The sequence below is a fragment of the Clytia hemisphaerica genome, unplaced genomic scaffold (genome assembly GCF_902728285.1).
Source record: "Clytia hemisphaerica strain Z4C2 unplaced genomic scaffold, Clytia hemisphaerica genome assembly, whole genome shotgun sequence".
Taxonomy (NCBI): Eukaryota; Metazoa; Cnidaria; class Hydrozoa; order Leptothecata; family Clytiidae; genus Clytia; species Clytia hemisphaerica.
The window spans coordinates 467,753-488,338 of record NW_027103559.1 but is presented as its reverse complement, the minus strand read 5'-3'; the positions used below and the strand labels follow the sequence as shown (position 1 = coordinate 488,338).

The 20,586-nt window shown below is 35.8% G+C and overlaps 2 protein-coding genes across 3 annotated transcripts in view; one reads left to right on the top strand and one right to left on the bottom strand.

Moving 5' to 3' along the window:
- The window catches only part of LOC136800552 (A disintegrin and metalloproteinase with thrombospondin motifs 6-like), a 33,579-nt gene extending 19,191 nt beyond the window's left edge, over positions 1-14,388 (top strand). Inside the window, exons 26-37 of one of the 2 annotated variants that reach the window (XM_067057210.1) lie at positions 5,979-6,157; positions 6,981-7,070; positions 7,313-7,372; positions 8,287-8,685; positions 9,260-9,304; positions 9,485-9,565; positions 10,814-10,858; positions 11,155-11,202; positions 12,468-12,497; positions 12,672-12,950; positions 13,430-13,564; positions 13,894-14,388. In XM_067057210.1, the coding sequence (XP_066913311.1) occupies positions 5,979-6,157; positions 6,981-7,070; positions 7,313-7,372; positions 8,287-8,685; positions 9,260-9,304; positions 9,485-9,565; positions 10,814-10,858; positions 11,155-11,202; positions 12,468-12,497; positions 12,672-12,950; positions 13,430-13,564; positions 13,894-14,033 (1,531 nt within the window). In that variant the 3' untranslated portion in view covers positions 14,034-14,388. The remainder of the gene's footprint in view (positions 1-5,978; positions 6,158-6,980; positions 7,071-7,312; positions 7,373-8,286; positions 8,686-9,259; positions 9,305-9,484; positions 9,566-10,813; positions 10,859-11,154; positions 11,203-12,467; positions 12,498-12,671; positions 12,951-13,429; positions 13,565-13,893) is intronic. The other variant, XM_067057211.1, reaches the window with a different exon arrangement.
- A 1,284-nt stretch (positions 14,389-15,672) lies between these two features.
- LOC136800559 (nuclear receptor subfamily 2 group E member 1-like) lies at positions 15,673-20,586 on the bottom strand (the record flags this gene model as incomplete). The annotated part of the gene is given in 7 exon segments (XM_067057220.1): positions 15,673-16,263; positions 16,619-16,850; positions 17,528-17,632; positions 18,041-18,279; positions 18,463-18,623; positions 19,264-19,381; positions 19,741-20,586. Coding segments are annotated over 7 exon segments (1,119 nt in total). The 3' UTR covers positions 15,673-16,021.

Here is a 20,586-nt window from a genome sequence, read left to right as displayed (position 1 = left end):
ACTATTTTTGGTCAACGAGTGATCCAAGAACCTCCAAATTTGGCCCTGTTTTACTTTATTCTGTCTTCTAGTGAATTGATTTGAAATTTTACCACTGGGCACCTTTTCATCAGTTCAGTCAGGTCCGCGCAGCGGGCCTGACTGCTTTAATTCCCTAACCTACCCCCCCCTGGCCACCGCCCACCACGCCCTTCCTAAATCGGGCGGCGCCGAAGGCGCCCAAAAGAAAGAAGAGACTCTAAGCTATCCAACGAGCTATATACGAGCTTCTAATTCCTTCTAGATCAGGAGATATAAGCCCTTAAAGTTTGAACTAGCGATTTTTTAAAAAAAACTTAGAAAAAAGGACCCTGGCACTCAAAGGGTTAAAGAAAAATTGCAAAAATTTTTTTTTTTTTAGATTTCTCAATTTTTGGCCTAAACTCACTCAAAAATGCTGAAAAACACCAAAAAATCACATTTTCAAAATTTTTTTTTCACTTTGTTTAACCCTTTAAGTGCCGATGTCGTATATATACGACATGGGCTATATAGGAGGGCGAAGCCCTCCTGTAATGCCCAGTTTGAGTTAGAAATCGTTATTTTTGGTCGAACTCGTAGGAATTAGATTGTCCTTTATGGTCAAGCAAAAAAAAATTCAAAAGTGAGTCTTTCCAGCGAAATTTTAAGCAAAAAAGTCAAAAAAATGCAAAAAATTGACAAAAATTCACTTTTTTGAGATTCTGACCGTTTTTTGACTATTTTTGGTCAACGAGTGATCCAAGAACCTCCAAATTTGGCCCTGTTTTACTTTATTCTGTCTTCTAGTGAATTGATTTGAAATTTTACCACTGGGCACCTTTTCATCAGTTCAGTCAGGTCCGCGCAGCGGGCCTGACTGCTTTAATTCCCTAACCTACCCCCCCTGGCCACCGCCCCACCACGCCCTTCCTAAATCGGGCGGCGCCGAAGGCGCCCAAAGAAAGAAGAGACTCTAAGCTATCCAACGAGCTATATACGAGCTTCTAATTCCTTCTAGATCAGGAGATATAAGCCCTTAAAGTTTGAACTAGCGATTTTTTAAAAAAACTTAGAAAAAAGGACCCTGGCACTCAAAGGGTTAAAGAAAAAATTGCAAAAAATTTTTTTTTTTTTTTAGATTTCTCAATTTTTGGCCTAAACTCACTCAAAAATGCTGAAAAACACCAAAAAATCACATTTTCAAAATTTTTTTTTCACTTTGTTTAACCCTTTAAGTGCCGATGTCGTATATATACGACATGGGCTATATAGGAGGGCGAAGCCCTCCTGTAATGCCCAGTTTGAGTTAGAAATCATTATTTTTTGGTCGAACTCGTAGGAATTAGATTGTCCTTTATGGTCAAGCAAAAAAAAAAAATTCAAAAGTGAGTCTTTCCAGCGAAATTTACGAAATTTAAGCAAAAAAGTCAAAAAAATGCAAAAAATTGACAAAAATTCACTTTTTTGAGATTCTGACCGTTTTTTGACTATTTTTGGTCAACGAGTGATCCAAGAACCTCCAAATTTGGCCCTGTTTTACTTTATTCTGTCTTCTAGTGAATTGATTTGAAATTTTACCACTGGGCACCTTTTTCATCAGTTCAGTCAGGTCCGCGCAGCGGGCCTGACTGCTTTAATTCCCTAACCTACCCCCCCCTGGCCACGCCACCACGCCCTTCCTAAATCGGGCGGCGCCGAAGGCGCCCAAAAGAAAGAAGAGACTCTAAGCTATCTAACGAGCTATATACGAGCTTCTAATTCCTTCTAGATCAGGAGATATAAGCCCTTAAAGTTTGAACTAGCGATTTTTTAAAAAAAACTTAGAAAAAAGGACCCTGGCACTCAAAGGGTTAAAGAAAATTGCAAAAATTATTTTTTTTTTTAGATTTCTCAATTTTTGGCCTAAACTCACTCAAAAATGCTGAAAAACACCAAAAAATCACATTTTCAAAATTTTTTTTTCACTTTGTTTAACCCTTTAAGTGCCGATGTCGTATATATACGACATGGGCTATATAGGAGGGCGAAGCCCTCCTGTAATGCCCAGTTTGAGTTAGAAATCATTATTTTTGGTCGAACTCGTAGGAATTAGATTGTCCTTTATGGTCAAGCAAAAAAAAATTCAAAAGTGAGTCTTTCCAGCGAAATTTTAAGCAAAAAAGTCAAAAAAATGCAAAAAAAAAAAAAAAAAATTGACAAAAATTCACTTTTTTGAGATTCTGACCGTTTTTTGACTATTTTTGGTCAACGAGTGATCCAAGAACCTCCAAATTTGGCCCTGTTTTACTTTATTCTGTCTTCTAGTGAATTGATTTGAAATTTTACCACTGGGCACCTTTTCATCAGTTCAGTCAGGTCCGCGCAGCGGGCCTGACTGCTTTAATTCCCTAACCTACCCCCCCCTGGCCACCGCCCACCACGCCCTTCCTAAATCGGGCGGCGCCGAAGGCGCCCAAAAGAAAGAAGAGACTCTAAGCTATCTAACGAGCTATATACGAGCTTCTAATTCCTTCTAGATCAGGAGATATAAGCCCTTAAAGTTTGAACTAGCGATTTTTTAAAAAAAACTTAGAAAAAAGGACCCTGGCACTCAAAGGGTTAAAGAAAAATTGCAAAAATTATTTTTTTTTTTAGATTTCTCAATTTTTGGCCTAAACTCACTCAAAAATGCTGAAAAACACCAAAAAATCACATTTTCAAAATTTTTTTTTCACTTTGTTTAACCCTTTAAGTGCCGATGTCGTATATATACGACATGGGCTATATAGGAGGGCGAAGCCCTCCTGTAATGCCCAGTTTGAGTTAGAAATCATTATTTTTGGTCGAACTCGTAGGAATTAGATTGTCCTTTATGGTCAAGCAAAAAAAAATTCAAAAGTGAGTCTTTCCAGCGAAATTTTAAGCAAAAAAGTCAAAAAAATGCAAAAAATTGACAAAAATTCACTTTTTTGAGATTCTGACCGTTTTTTGACTATTTTTGGTCAACGAGTGATCCAAGAACCTCCAAATTTGGCCCTGTTTTACTTTATTCTGTCTTCTAGTGAATTGATTTGAAATTTTACCACTGGGCACCTTTTCATCAGTTCAGTCAGGTCCGCGCAGCGGGCCTGACTGCTTTAATTCCCTAACCTACCCCCCCCTGGCCACCGCCCACCACGCCCTTCCTAAATCGGGCGGCGCCGAAGGCGCCCAAAAGAAAGAAGAGACTCTAAGCTATCTAACGAGCTATATACGAGCTTCTAATTCCTTCTAGATCAGGAGATATAAGCCCTTAAAGTTTGAACTAGCGATTTTTTAAAAAAAACTTAGAAAAAAGGACCCTGGCACTCAAAGGGTTAAAGAAAAGAAACATAAACATAAACATGAGCTTCTTAGTATTTTTTGCCTTTCTTATATTTAAGATTTACCTCCAAAATTGAAATTATTTATCAGGAATTACCGAACGTTTAGTGAAATAATATCGAAGTAAATTCACGAAAATGAAAATTTTATAATAGTGTGAAACCTTCTGCCCTGATTATATATACAAAATACAAATAGAATAATTCACCCTGATGACAAGGTACTAAGGTTGATCGCCATTGGATGGTTGTCGTGACCAAAATTGTCGAATTTTCGTAAATGAAGTCAGGTAGATTATAGGGTTGGAAAGCCCATAAATTTTCATAAAGAAAATGTTGAACATGAGTACTAACTTTGAGAATTCATCTGAGCCAGCAAATACTATAGTTAACACGGAGACAGACACAGGGGAATAAAAAATGCAGGTCCAGAAATTGAAGCGAATAATATCACTAACGGTTTGTTTAAGTTTTTTCACAACATCTAATTCCTCTGCTTTCTCTCCATGAATGTTGGTCAAACCCTTGATACGTTTTTCATTCTCCTCACGAATGGCCATAGTTATTTTGCCTAACACAACGATACTAAAACAAGTCAGTACGCCTATGCAAGCAATAAATATCAAAACCCCTTTGTTGGTAACGATGAACAAATCTTCGTCAGAAATTTTCTGGTGATTGCCAAAGCTGAAGTATAAAACACCAAGCATGATAACATTGAGTAAGCCACATATTAAGATAGTGTAAACAAGCCTTCGTTTTGTAACCATACTTTCGTAGTGTAAAGCATACTTTACTGCGATGGCTCGATCCATTACTATAACCAATGTGATGTTACTTGACAACAGGTAAATAAAAGGACGCAATAATGATATGGCTATGGACCCATTGTTTAGAATTTCATTTTGCCCAGTTTGTACCAAAATTACAACGCCCAGACCTAATACAGACATTGCCATATCAACCAGTGATAATATTCGGATAAGAAAATATTGATTGTTGTTCAGTTTTGCTTTATATATTGTGTATTGCACGAAAAGATGTAAAATCAATGTGATCAGGTGAAGAACACCAATGATGATCGGTTGAATCATAATCTCTTGTTCTGTTGCTTTTGCAGCAAGGATTGGAGTCCTTGTAGTAATCATTATGTCAGGATCTAATCTTGACTCTATCTATGTCAAAGAATGTATATTCAAAGTATATACTGTAGTTTGCCGGTGTCACTCAGGCTAAACACTGAATAATAAACTAGCTCCTCTCTGTCTCGACAGCAAGAAGTTTTGATTTGGTCTGATATCCGATCCGGTATCGATAACAGAGAGATTGGGGAATGAGCGTAAATGGTTTTGATTAGTTCAATTGTTCTATTTTACTCCTTGTGAAAGCTAATGAAAAAGTTTGATTTTGTAATGAAAACAAGCAACATACTGAATGGACCTACCTGGTATAGGTAGTTGGAAACAGGCTGAATGAAGATGAAAAGATGAAAATATTCGAACGAAAAAGAAAAGATAACAGCATAGCATAGAGATGGTAAGCTTGAAAACATGATGCAACTTGTTTCACGTTGGATTTCCGATGTTTTAGAGTTAAGGAGCCCCAAGGAGTTTTGGACATAAACAAAAACAATCCTTTCTTTCTTGTAAAGATAACTCTATCTCATTAAAGATAAAATTGAATGAAGCAACTTCCACAAATCGGAAATTTAGCCCAAATTTGCCTAAAGTTTTTTCTTTTGAAAATCTTGTTAAGTCTAACATTTTAAGGATTACCATGTAAAAAATCAGGAAAAACTAATGGGTGATCTACGGCTAATTCGAAAATTCATTGCCGTAGAGGGTCTGTTGTCATTGTCTTTCCTCATTTGAGATTTTTCAAACCGATCGCTGCGATGGAGTGTTGATGAGAGAGGGGAGACGATAAGAGAAGTGTTGCTATTTTCCCTAAAAATGATAAAAGGGAATTTCCCCAAATAAGAAAATCATATTTTTATGGCCAAAAATAATTTTCCGGTAAAAACGGCTTCAGCCACTTTTTAGAGACACTTCCACTCTATCTTTTTGCAAAAAATCAGAAAAAAACTAATGAAGCAAAAAAACAATTTTAGGCACTTTTTGGCCCAATTTTTTTTTTTTCGAAACTCTGGCTTCGTCACATTTTGGGTACTGTCGATTTGCATCGCTATGCAAAAAATTAGAAAAAACTAATCGGCCAATCCCGAGAAGAGCTGATAAGAGACGAACGGACGAGCGAAACAAACAAACAAACAAAGGACCTCTGGCGTAGGTCCAAAAAAAAAGTGTATATATTTTAAGCGAGTGGGAAGTGCGAAGTGTAAAAATCTTGCCTAGATCTAAATGAATTTAATATATAGCTTTTAGAGTCGATCAGCAGGTAAGCAAAAAGAAAGCAAAATTATATCCTGAAAAATAGAGTATATAACTTTAAGCGAGTGGGAAGTGTGAAAATCTTGCCTAGATCAAAATCAATCTTATATATAGCTTTTAGAGTCGATCAGCAGGTAACAAAAAGAAAGCAAAATTATATCCTGAAAAATTGAAATAGCAATTTAAATTCGAAACGTTCGCCTACGTTTATACATTACATGACGTTTAACTTTAAAATATATTTTAGATGCGATTCAGATTACGTCATTTTATCAGGTGGTGAAGAAAGCAAGAAGTTTTGTGGTCAAAAACTTCCATCAGAGTATGTTTCAAAAGAGAATGTTATTAATGTACGTTTCGTGTCAACATCACACCAAAATCAACTAAAACCCGGATTTGTGGCGACCTACACAAGTGGTTCTCCAGGTGAGATTAGTACAGTGATTCCAAATTTACCTGAAGTTTTACCTTAAATCTCACATTTGGCTGTCTAAGATCAAAAGATACTCTCGTGTGCTTAATTACAGGGGGTCATTTTGCAATTTTTGGAAAAAAAACACCCCCATATCACTTTATAATGACCCCCTTCCTCCATTTTATGACCTTTATGCTACGAAGTGCCAAAATTAGCCGAAAACCTTAATTTTCCTAGGGATTTTTAGCAAAATCAGGTCAATAACACTTAATTATGACCCCCCCCCCATTTTGTTGATTTCTATTTGCTTATTTCACCTCCCTACAATTAAGTACACAAGAGTACTGTGCGACTATGGGATACCCAATTAAGTCATCTTCCGTACAATCATCGCCATAATATTTGACACAAAAGGATAACTCCCTCAAAACTTTAAAAGTGCGAGACCGTCCATATCCGCTGATTAGAGAGGAAAAAGTAGGGTTTTGGCCATTGCGTGCAAAAAGCTTTGTCCGCTAATTGCTGGGTCCGCAAATTGAATGTCCCCATTTGGAAAGAGGATTTGACTAGGAATTGTCCGGGAAAATAGAATTATCCGCCTTTAAGGGATGAGCTGGAGTTTTTACAAGATACTTCACTAATTGGTCATTTGAAGTGATAGAGATGACGCGTTCTTTAGAAAAAGTAACAAAATTGTTTTATTACTGGTTAACGACCAACCAAATCAAATAAGAGCTTGTAAAAACTCCAGCTTGTCCCGCCTTTTCGAGTGTGTCAATTTGAGGTTTTGCTGTATCGTTTATAAATTACTGGTCATTTTGTTTGTTTTTCTAGAGTCAGCTCGAAGAAGAAACAATATTCCAAAACCAGTGGTCATCAAGAATGATACTTTACTGACCAAGAAGAGTATTATCCCAAAGGAAGGTATGTTTCAATACACTAACATGAAGTTTGCATAAGTGATCTCAAACTCATCAAACCTTACGCCTAAAACTAGATGAAAATAATGGTTTTAACAACGTCAAATGTCTATGTAATTCTAAAACGGTCCACGAATGGCATAACCGTAGAAAAGAGCAGCTAACAAAAAATTAAACAAAGGAATATTGTTAAGAATGAAAATGGTGTTAATGTACATAGATATCTAAATATTGTTCAACTTTTAGCAAATTCGACTTTTTCGATAAAAGCAGCATTCATCAACACGACCAACTCCATTGACACCAGTGAGTATTGCTAATGTTTTCCTCTTCATTGTAGTGATAAAAACAAAAATCAATCAAAAATCCATTCTAATTCTGTTCCATTATTCCTCCCTTAACCCTATCTATATAGGCTTTTAGGGACGGTTAAGAACTAGGGGGGGGGGGGGGCTTTTCCTGTACCACCCTTATTATCTATTTGGTCTTTTTGAATGAAATTTGGCACACAAGATCCTTGTCATACACGCTTTTTTTTATGAGAATAGCGTTTTTTCATCATGGATATTCTTAACTTTTTCATCCTTCAGTTGCTAAATTCCATGATGGTGATATTCTTACCATATTCTTAATTTTTTGGCCATTTTCATCATGGATATTCTTATAAAGTGTATTCTTATAAAAAAAAGCGTGTTTGAGGTAATTTTTGGCTAAAACATTTTTCGATGACGTCACTTATCATGCTTGCAGAAAGTGAGAAAATATTGAAAAAATAACAGAAAAGCGCCTACCCCTTATTCGAATAGGGTTAACAGTATCTGGTTTAGACACAGTGATTGACAAGTTTATTTTTAAGATTAAAAAAGTGGTAGTTTCCCGGGGGGGGGTACTACCCTTGCCGACAGACGGGGGTCTCCGCTGAGGTTCGAAAAATGGACCCTACGTGGGACTCGTTTTTTCAAAAATTTTGCCGAATCTTGCGAAAAAAGGGACCCTGAATGGGACTGAATGAAATTCCAAAATTTTGTCAAATTTTCTACTTTTTCCCCAAATTTTCCAAAAAATTTTTCTGTTTCGGTGTTTTTGCGACCCTACCTGGGACTCATGTAGGTTAAAAAAGGTACCCTGACCAGCGGCGCATCCCCGTAACCCATTTTGCCCTAGTATCCCCCCCCCCGGGGTTGTTTACAGCATTATAATGGTTTTTCACTTTTTCTTAGTTGCCAAAGACGTTCAAATATCGAATCGACATGAAATCAAAGCTGCTAAATTTCCTACAAAGAAAACTGACACAGCAAAACAAAATACCACCGTTCAGTTAAACCAAATGAAAATCAATAACAATACAAATGCTTTGTTAAACACCACAAACGGTTTCATTCAAAACACATCAGATACCACCGTAAATACAACCGTAACGAACCAAACTTTAAGCAATCTAAAACCAAATTCCATAAATACTACATTGGATAAAATGTCAAATGTGACCAATTTACTTTCAAATCAAACCAAAACAATAACCGACCAATCAAAATCATCTGTCAACGGAGCCAACCAATCAGCATCGGTGAAAGGAACGAACCAAGTAGCATTCATCAAAAGTACACAGTCTGACGAAAGTAAGAATGAAGCTAGAATCGCTTTATTATACTAAAAGGCAAAGACAACTTAATTTGTTGTTTTACGGGTAAAGTTACCCTAAAAAGAGGGTCGGTCGACGAAAAATAAGATTAAAAAGCAGCAAAAACTACTACGTCGAATTCATGGATAAAACTACCAACATTTTGAAAATTTGACAGTCTGTAAAGCAATGCAAATAAAGATGTACTACCAAGATCAATTCTATTTTTTTCGATTTTTTGAATTTCAGGGTCGGTCGGGTCCGTAAAACAACTTATCAAATTGGTCTCGCCTAAACAGTAAAAGTTTAAACATTAAACGATTGCATTGAGTGAGTTATTATGAAGTAGCCACTTGAATGATGGCTATAGTGGTGCTTCAAGGGCCAAAAAATTATGAATAAGTTTAATAACCTTTTAATGCTGCCTCTAAAACACCAGACTTCTTATGAAATTGCACAAAAATGCTAACGAAGTGGTAAAAATAAGAACATTATAAGAACATTTTTAGGCTTAAAACTCAACAGTTAAAAATATCCACAGGTTTCAACAATCGAGTATGTCTTTTTTACAGTTGACATGGAAGTAAATAGTGGACGACAAACAAATGACAAAAAAGGTTCGTAATCTTTTGTGTAGTAGAAGTTTCACAAGATTAACTCTGGTATGGTACAGCAGATTTATAGGAGAATTTCAGCCCTTTACTTTAGCCAGGGTCGAAATAAAAAAAGAGCTTACAACCTTGATAACAGGCTATCCTTTCTTGTTTATAATTTTTCTTACACATACCCAACCTTAGATATGATCTCATCTTTGACAAAGGAGTCTGGGAAGAAGAGGAATGATGTTGTTTTCACCAAAAGCAAGCAAAATGATCAAGGTAAGAATTCATCATTCGAATAAAATCTTTTTCATCCTGTTATTTCGTAGGCTGCTGGCATCCACTAACCAATTCGTGCTCCTTATAGCCCAGCTGACTTACAACGTTCTTTTAACGTCAATTTAATGTTCACAACGTCCATTTAACGTTAGATGAACGTTGCGTGCCAGCTGGAGTGGGGCGACGATTTGCACACTTACTTCGGCGCTGCGCGTGGCTTACGCAGTTAGCGCACATATTTTACGTGTGCAAGTTTTTCGCATATGGTATAAGTTATTTTATGTCTGGAACAGCCTTCGCGACTTCGGCGCAGCGACGAAACACATTGCGCAGCGCGAGTCTTTCGCATATGGTATAAGTTATTTTATGTCTGGAACAGCCTTCGCGACTTCGGCGCAGCGACGAAACACATTGCGCAGCGCGAGTCTTTCGCATATGGTATAAGTTATTTTATGTCTGGAACAGCTGGGAGACTATACTACCTGGGGTTTTGTAGGATTCAGACTAATTATTTCATGATTTAACCTTTCCGCCCCGAAAGACGTATCTGATACGTTCGCCATACGTTCCGAAAGACGTATCTGATACGTTTTTAAGGTGACCTTTATATTTGGTCGGATTACGCCCCAACCGTCAGAGGTACGGTAAAACCGATTAAAAAATCGGAATCAGCGTGAAATTTTCGATAAGAAACAATCGGGGTTTGTTTTGGTATGACGCAACATTTTTCAAAAATAGAAATGGTAGACCAAGCTATGTTGCGTGATTTTGTGAAACTGGAGGAGGCAGAAAGTTAGCTATGAAAGTAAGGGTTTATAAAAGTGTTTTAGAGTTTTATTTGGCTTTTAAAAGTATGGAATTGTATTACCTAACTATAAAGGAACCTTCTAAAGAAAAAAGTAAGTGTTTTTATCAATTTTCAGGTTCTCTATAATTTTTTGAAGTTTTGCACCAAAAAATGACTCTTTCGCGACATTGTTTTTTCATATACCTTTTGTCTGGCTTCATAATTTTTGTCCAAAATTGTTTGAAGTACTCAGTTAAACATATTTAGAAAGGGGAAAGGTAGGGCTTTCCAAAAATATAAGGGTTTTTTTCTGAAGTTAATTTTTCAAAAAGTTATAACGGTTATCGTGAAAATTGCATTTTCATCAAAAAACGTTGCGCGCAGACGGGCTGAAGATATAAAAATGTTGCGCGCTGGAAAGGTTAAAGATTTTTACAAATTAAAAGTCTCTTTTTTTCTAGTAAATGCAGAAATTCAGTCTCGCGTTGATAAACTAAAGAAAGAAGGTAAACCATAAGAAAAGTTTACATACCATACCATATTGTAACAAATCGGCTGATACTATAAGCTAAGTTACAACATCACGCTAATTATACAGATTTTGTTTTATCAACAACAAAAGAAATCCATGAACTGAAACAAACTCCTTTTAAGGGCAGAGGACTTGGAGTATGACGAGTCGTATTTCCATTGTTTTCAAGAAACTGTTTTCCCATCTCTTTAAACTTCTCTATGCAAAGATAGAGACACAGCTTAAGAATTTATATAAAACTCGGTGTTTTTAACGATTCTATTTTTTTAGGAAAACATTTGACGAAAGATCAACGTTTATTTCTTGAAGCAATGAAAGGTAAACCCACTGATAGCAGATATTGGTGGTTTATTCTAACTGTCACATGCTAATAAGATACTTAGTCACTTCATCTACCGGGTCCAAAAACAAGCAAAATGCTGAACCTACCTGGTGATCAAAATCAGATAGAAGTAGGACAAATAGCAAGAGAGTAAGAAAGTGTAATGAGCAGCTTGAATAGATTACCGTGAGTATCACAGCTCAAATTAGTCCGAAAAGTAAAAAAAAAACATGTTATACCATTTTATAGCACTATGCCAAAAATAAGAAAAAATACCAAGCCAATCTAGAGAAATGTTCATTTTCCCTAAATATGACAAAAGGGAATTTCCCCAATAAGAAAATCCGACTTTTACGGCCAAAATTTTTTTTCCAGAAAACACGGCTTGAATTACGTTTTAGAGATACTTCCCTTTTATCTTTGTCCAAAAAATTTGAAAAAACTAATGAAGCAATTTCACACAAAGTCCAAAAAAACCATTTTTAGGCACATTTTGGCCCAAATTTGCCCCAAAGAATTATATTTTGAAAATCGGACTTCATCAGATTTTAAATATTACCATTTTACATCAAAGTGCAAAAAAATACGGCCAAAAAAATTTTCCGGAAAAAAAAGCTTCAGTCGTGTTTTAGAGAACCTTGCCTTTTATCTTTGTCCAAAAATTTGAAAAAAGTAATGAAGCAATTTCTAAAAAAACTCACTTTTAGGCACTTTTTGGCTCAAATTTACCCCCACATTTTTTTTTTCGAAAATCGGGCTCCGTCACTTTTTGGGAATCACCACTTTGCATCACTGTGCAAAAAATTAAAAAAAAAAAATGACTGACTTTTCTTCCATGTCGAAATTTCAAAATAATTCTGGTGCACCCGGTATAATCCCGTAGAGCGAGACAGTCTCCGTCGAACAATACAGTAAGGAAAGGTTTGAAACCAAAAGATGGATTATCATATATAAATAAATATACGCTATCTTGTAATGTGCAATAGAGCAAAGATCGAAACCAATACCAGTATTGTCCTGGGGGGATTGTCTGTTGGTAATTGTCTGGGGGAAATTGTCCTGGGGGGTAATTGTCTGGGGGCAATCGTCCTGCGGGCAATCGTCCTGGGGGTAATTGTCACCGGGGGGGGGGGGTTGTCCTAAAATCGAGAACAATGCCTGTAAACTACCAAATGAGATCCAGTAATCTTCTCTAAAATTAATGAGGTACGAGTTAAACCAATCAAACGCATTATGGTCACTTGTTCATTTTATTTTTCAGATGACACACCAAAGTGGATTCCTGAGCCCGGTAAGAATTTTGACGAGGTGACTAAAATTAGGGCCGACTAAGAATTAAGGCCGACTAAGTTTTGGCCGATAAGGTAATAAATTCTGAATTCTCTTGACAATAGCTCCGTTCGGATTCACAGGTTGTAGCGTTTTCCTTCACAGTCTGCTAATCCTTTGAATTTTGAATTTACAGCCTTACCGATAATTAACAAGACAATCACGGTGAGAAAACGAAATCATACAATCCGTCATCCGCACCATCAAAATGTAAAGAAAGATCAGATCGCGCGACCGAATGCGAACGAAAATGAAAACTCTCACGAGATCAAACTCAAGACGACAAGTGAAAACACTCAAACAAAGAAAGATAAAATTTCCAAACACGAGATTGAGATGAAAAAGAAGATTGCTTCCAAGAAGTTATACATCACCAAACCAATAAACTACCAGAATAATTTGGATGGTAATTTAGGTAAAAAAAGTTTATTTGTTTTTTTTCATTGGTTTAGACCAATGAGCATATGAAGGCTCATATTTGCAGAATTCCTAAGCATAACATAAGCATATATGTCACCCTGAAATATTTTTCAAGTTGTCATTTTTTACCTGTTTAAAAAGGTTTGATAGAGGTTAAGTAAAAAAGACATTCCAAGGGTAGCCACACTCTAATGCTCTCGAAATCTGAACAAATTTTTACAAAATTTCTGAAATTTCACTAAAAACTTGGCTCGGGGTGAATTATAAGCTACGCCTGGATGCTTTGAGAACTTAAGCACACTCAAACCTGACGCTTGCTTATAAAAAAACATGTATCCGTTTAAGAGGCATAATGTGATTATTAACCGTTTCAAAACAAATTAGACTAAAGTGACTACTCCCGACCGACTTCTCTACAGAAACGAAGCCTTACAAGAGAACAGCAAACTTACTTTCTTTTATCCGGAATCACAGGTGAATGTCCGTCATCCTTGCGTTGTATGGATCTTTTGTTATCGTATCCTTGCACGTATGATGACCATTGTGGCCCTGGGTTGTCGTGTTGTCAAACCGCTTGTGGTTACTTCCAAAAGATGTGCCTACCTAAAGGTAAGGGTGATAATTAACTCTTAAGCTGCTATACGTTTTTTATAAGAACATAATGATTCAATGGCCGCAAAATATGATAAACAAGTTCAAACATTTTTGAGCGTAAAACAAAATGTTAAGAACATTTTGAAGCCTTCAAAAATGTTTGATGTTCTTATAAAAAAAACGTGGGATGAGGATAATATAAAGAATTCAGGTTTGTATTTTATACGTAGATGAGAGAATTTTGCAAAGATTTTAATTTCCCTCTTTTCATATTCGATACCGTTTGTTGAAAAAAGGGGTTTTGATTTAATTGAACTGTTTTTTCACCATTATTTACTTTCCAGTAACACGACACTGTCCGCTACAACTACCATTGATGGGACACCGGGTACCCTGCCATGCGGAAGGAGACTGTCCACTAAGGCACACGTGTTGTTTGGATCTGGCCAATAATAAGTACTGCAGGTCTCTGAGGGAAGACTGAAACTAAATCATTTTCAATGGAGAAAGAATTTAACGACTTTGCAACTGATAAACGATCAGAATATATGTTGACACCGACTATATGACTATAAGACATCACAAATAATTAATGACCATTACATTATACCCTTGTCTTGTTGACCTCGGTGGAATGTATTAACATTTGCGATGCATGTTACGAGTACGAGAAAAATACAGTATTGCAATTATGATGGAAGAGCTCTTGTTTTTTTCAGGTGGTATCAGCTGGCATAATTTTATTAAACTTTTGTAAATAGCACATCAAAATTATGTATCTACCACTTTTCCTCAGTTGGAGAAGACTTTAATAATATTTAAGTTAAAATCAACTCGAACTTTTTTTTTCGCAAAAACTTTTTTTGAGTTTGCTAACTCGGATTTTTTTTCACAGTAGAAAATATTCTTGATTTTGGAATCATTCTCTGAGAACCAACTTTCAACAAATTTTTAGAAATTCTGAGAAATGAATTAGAAGCTTGAAAACCACAATGGTGAAAGAAAAATGGGTAGAAAAACCATTTGCAGTTGGCAATACTTGTAGTAACATAATAGATCTTATCGGAGTTTTTAATTTTTCTAAAAAAGCGATGCATTGTGGGATTATTTCGGGAGTATTACAATAGAATTCCCTCGAGGAATTCCTAAGAGATTTCTAATGTAATACTCCCGAAACAATCCCACGATGCATTGCTTTTTTAGAAAAATCAAAAACTCCGATAAGATCTATTTTATAACGTTGTCAGCATTTTTCTCTCAGAGAACTTTTTTTTAGATTCGAGTTCCATTTACGTCAACATTCAGGTGTCGGGTGGAAATAAATTTGGTGTTTCGTGGCAATAATTTTGAATCTAATAATTCCAGTAAGGCGTTAGATTCACTAAAAAAAGACAACCCCACGATAAGTAGGATGGCAAGATGATTTTTTCCTGTGTTCTTTTAGACAATTAAATAGACACTTCACATCTTCACACCTAGTTCCCCATGATAAGAAAAGGGAGTTATAAACAATCTCTTTAAAACAATTTAAAAAAAAAAAAACCAGGGTTTTAATCCCAGTAAGGTCACCCACGGAATCAAAAAATCGACAAAGGAAAAAAAGGAAAAACAGCAAAAAGTAAAACAGACAACTTTTAAGATCCCCTACAAAGTCGTCTATTTGAGGTTAATATTCTCGTAATAAAAATCTGAAATCCCGGATTATGATTTTATTTTAGCTCTGTAAGGATTTCATTTTCTATCCTTTTTTTTTCTAGAAAGTGAAAAGCTAAAAAGAAAGTGATTTTAAGACTCCCTACTGTGGATTAGGAATGTATCAAAATAAACTTCTGATTTCAAAAACCAGTTTCCTCACTTTGTTTCCCTCTAAAGCGAAAACTTCCTATAAATTTCTGGTTCTTACTCATCAAAGAGATTGCAGTGATGGAAAGGGCTTTCTATTTTTCAAACTAAATTCCCCTGATCAAGTTCAAATTAGCGAGACTCGCCGAGTATTAATCAATCTAAAAGAAATTGATTTAACTTGTTTAAGTTCAGCGTACTTTTCAAACTCGGTATAACTTTCAGGTTATTTTTGTTATTCTCTTTGACATGGATGACAATTAAAAGAGTTGCACACCAAATTTGACCATAGGAATACACCCTTCTTTTATCTAAAATTAGAACTAGGTTTGAACAAAAGATGATCAATTAAATTTTATGTCCTTCCCCGATTAAAAGATTTATTTATTTTAAAAATCAATAAAAATTATATATAGTTTTAACTAATAAAGTAATTTCTGCGTATAAAAATTATGTAGTCATCACAGAGCTCTTGATACATGGTTGTCTTTTTTGTCCTCAGAATACGGTTAAATACTCTAGAGGTTAGCCTCGATACCAGATTTATTTGAAAGTTTTCATTTTTGTTTTATTACATGCATTCATCCTTTTTAGAATCTAATTTTGAATCATCGCGGCGACCAAAGCCAATCAGGTTCTATGAAAGATATTCCGAACCAAAGTCTCCATATGCATATCACCAATTTCTTTCCTGAAGAAAACATCTTCAATCAGCCTCGGATCCACGCGTTGTAAGCGTCCAAAAATTAACAACATTCGTCCGAAACGTCCAGGGTTCAACGTTGGATCACGTGTTAAATAATCATTCAAAGACATTTGGCATTGATCACGCCATGATTCGACAGCTCCTGGTTCTGTCAACGCACTGATGTCTAAAATGCAGAAAAAAGAAAATAATTATTCGACTTTCGAAAATTGGAAAACTGGGTAATCTTTTACAAATAAAGTTATGGTGAATGTTATCAGCCGATCCAGAGGAATGTTTGCCGTTCCATCACACTAATTTCTAACTGGATACCGCTGGTAAGGACCTAGGAGCGCTGCGACCCATGCAACATTTGATAGCACCCATAGGCGGTTCATTCGGGAATCGTGGTTGATAATTTCTCAAAATGGGTCCATCATGCTGAAGTTACTGATAATGGGGGGAATGAAAATGCATTGGTTGGCATAATTGCACCCATCTAAATGTGCAAACACAGATAGGGATCTAACAAAATTACTTACATGGATTAAATAAACCTATGAATAACAAACAAGCCATTTCACGTTCATCCAAGTCTAATTGGTCCAAATCAGCCAATAGATCAGCAATATATCTGAGCATGCGCACTTCGCGTTCACTGAAACGATCTTCGTAATCTCGCAAGTAGTCTAGAAGCCAGTCATCTGATACTATTCTCCATTGTACGGCAGCAATGAGGAATAACGAGCTCCATGATTCTTGCATCAGTATAATCTATTCAAAATGAGTGTTCAAAGTATGAAAACACCGAACAGTTTGAGTTTAGAATCTCTAATCTTTCCCATAGGCAAAAAAAGTGAAGCCACTTATTTCGCATCCCGAACGCGCCGCAATCATGACGGCGGATTGTATCTAGTGGTTCCTTTGTTTTTGAGGACTACATTTTTTGAAATCTAGCGATAGATTTTATTTTCAATCTGGCGTTTGTGTAACAAGTACGCGTGGGCGTTCTGGATAGGAAATAAGAGGCTTCATTTCCCATCCAGGAGTCTCGAGTCTAGCCCTTCGGGCTTGGAAGTCAATGACCAAACACACAGATGTAACGTAAATATAAATGCATGTTAGTCTCGTACTTCAAAAGCGCCAATATTTGTCAAAGACTCAATAGTAACTTTCTCAAGAGACAAGAATTAGAATTTTTTTTTTTAAATAATGGAGGATCAAGCTGTGGGAGTTTGACAGAAGCATATTCATGATATGTACCATTGCAATGTCTTCTGACATAATATCACGGACCCAACAGCTGATTGGTTGTAAGTGACGTAAAATCAGTCAATACGTCACTTTGAACCAATCAGCTTTTGGGTCCGTGGAAGACATTGCAGTGGTGCATATAATGAATTCTTCTGTTAAAAAGAGACCGAAGTCAAAATTGAATTTGAGATTCTCACCTGGTCAACGTAGTAAAGAGAAGCGAAAGGAGGTAATTTCTTGGTCCATTGGATGATTTTGAATAATAGTTTAGCTGTCACCTCTGTCATTGATAGGTGACGGTTCTGTCGAAGAAAAATAATGAAAACTTGTTTAACATAAGTAAATAGTAGGCCTCTAAAACCCTGCAAAGTTTTAATAGGTTTTGATATGTAGTTCATGAGATATCTTGAAATGCAGTACCCTACCCCAGGCAAATCGGCTCCAAAAACGATTGCCACGTACCCTCGAAACACCCCCTCTGAAAAGTTATTGCCCCCTGGTTAGCCTGAAAACCATCGCGATTCTCAAAATATAGATATGTTTTAACCCAAAAACATTTTCAAACCTTTTTCACCGTCAAGGTGGTACCTCATGCCCCATATTGCCTGGACTATCGATCTAAATTTTGGGTGAGAATGGAGCAGTCGGCAAACGAAGGAACTAAAAAGATTTGATTGGAAAAGTAACGAACAAAGAACGGAATGACAAACCTCTTCATAATCTGGAGTTAAACATTTCTCAGTTGCATATAAAACCATATCCATAAAATCTTCAAAACTATCATTTTTTGGGCTTCTTCTCAAAGGAGGGCTGGACACGACAGCAATTTCCTCGTATCTGATTGGTCGAGGAGCAGGTTGCTGTTGGTGAAGATGGTGATGGGCCAATAGTTTGTCTTGTCTTTGTTTACGTAAGGTAGAGTTTCTTGGACCTCGCTCGTGCTGGACAGCTGGGAAAAACAATAAATCGACAATACAAAATAAAAGTTCGAAATAACGAATAGATGATGAATAGCGTTTCTTCAAAAGATGTTATAGCCATATCATTTCAGTAAATGAAGGTGGAAAGATAATATTGAGCGGAACAATAACAAAATAAAGAAAACCAATAAGAAGGTTAAAAAAAATCCTACCATCTTTATTCATGTTAACTTCCAGACATTTTTGTAATCGACAAAATCGACATTGATTTCGATGAATTTTATCGATAGGGCACGATCGGAAAACAGGTTTATTTCCGCCCTCGTTGTTATTTAAATCGATATTATGTTGTGATTGACGACAAGTGTATTTTCTATGAAAAATAAATAAAAATTATTTTAGAATTTTGTTCTCAATCATCAATTTCCTTGACTTTTGGAGAGACTAATGACAGATGTGTTAACAAAAGGAAAGATCTTTAACTTTTACCAAAACGAGGCGTTATTGCTGGTTTTTCGGATTTCTTAGAACGGCAAAAGACAGATGCGAGACATATAATGGTTTGTTTATTTGGGACTGGACGACAGATGAATGATATCTTCTACAAGTTCCTTTGAGCTATTTAGTCGAATTCAGTGAATGTATGGATGCGCCAGACGTCAACAAAAAATCTCAAACAAACCCCCAATTGCTGTCGTAAAATCATAGTACAATAGTTAAAAGTAATTTCTGATAGCAAAAAAAGGGAAAGTTCAAAGTAACATTCACTACTGCAGAATACTACAGTAATTCCAGGATTCTTTTTGTTTTTGTTTACCTAGAGTAAAAGATGCAGTTTTCGCACTAAAACGAGGAAAAACTTTCTGAACGCCTTCGGTTCGGGTGCAAAATAGCTAAATCCATTATTCTTCCCTAGTTTTGGCGAAGCTATCACAACCTTGCTCAATATTACAATCAAACTTGATAACATTGAGACAGTGACTAAACATAACTGTAGGCGGAACGTTTCTTACTTGTTTTTGCGAATGCTTCTTTTGAAGAATCCACTGCAGCCATCACAAGCGTAAACACCGTAATGTTTACCGGACGAATTATCACCGCAAACCACGCAAGGAGTGTCCAAAAGACGACCTGACAATAAATTGTTCATTCAGTTAGTTTTGCGGGTAAAGATAAGAGAGGGTTAGAAATTTTGAATATAAAAAATACGATTAACTACATAAAGTAACGCCGGACAGGTTCCGTGAAATTTTCACAGGAAAAAATCAAAGAGGAATCACTGTGACTCTTCTGCTGAATTGAAGCGCATCTTTCACAAGATTACAACTTTTCACCGTAAATTATTGAAACTCTGCAGCTTCTCACTGTGAATTCACCCAAAAAAAGTCGCAGTTTTTAACTGTGTTATAAAAAGCTCAATGATCACTGCTATTTAAGTCCGTCAAACAAAATAAAATACTACATACTAAAAAGATAGTTTGAGAACATACCTGATTTGTTGATTGTTGTCATTGTTGATTGATTATTGGTTATATTGATTTTATCAATATTATTGATTAGAAATTTATCAAACGCCAAGCAATGATCAAATAATATTGTTGGGGAGATTGGAAATCTTGCTGCTTTATATACCAGCTCCGTCAAATAATAGAGTTTTCAACGGACACAATAAACAAAAAATAATGAAACAATAGAAATTGATAATAAAATTGATATCAAAATAATATATTCGATATTAACAAATAATAAAAGTGGGGGAATAGGGTAAAAAAGGACAGGATTTTTTAATTTAGCATACAAAACCCCTTCAGCAATTAATAATTTAAAATCCTAGAAAAAATATTCTAACCGAAAGAATTTGTTGTTTTTCAAAGGGGGAACTTGTTTAAGAAAAGAAGAAAAGCAAAGTAAAGAGACATTACTATACAAAGAGAGATACATAAAATGGCTCATAATGCCACAAAATAATAAGTCCTCCCTTTGAGGTTTCTATAAACGATAGTTTTTTAAGTTCAAGAATTTTTTTATGACTACTAAATCTTCCATTCTATTCCGATTTAGAGTTCCATTATTTTCTTATTTTGCTTGATTTTATTTCCACTTAATCTTTCGATTCGGGATTTACTTTGTTAAAGTGGTTTTTTGATATTTTCCTCATTTTTTATCAATAAAAGAGGGTTCCCTTTAAATTTTCCAAATCTTTATTTTGACAAAATAGGATTGACTCATACATTAGTAAAGTAAGTATCAAAATTCGGTTGCTAAGTCAGATAATGTTCATCATCTGTATCTTGAAATTATTCAGAAGCTGAAATCAAGTTTGTAGCTATATAACT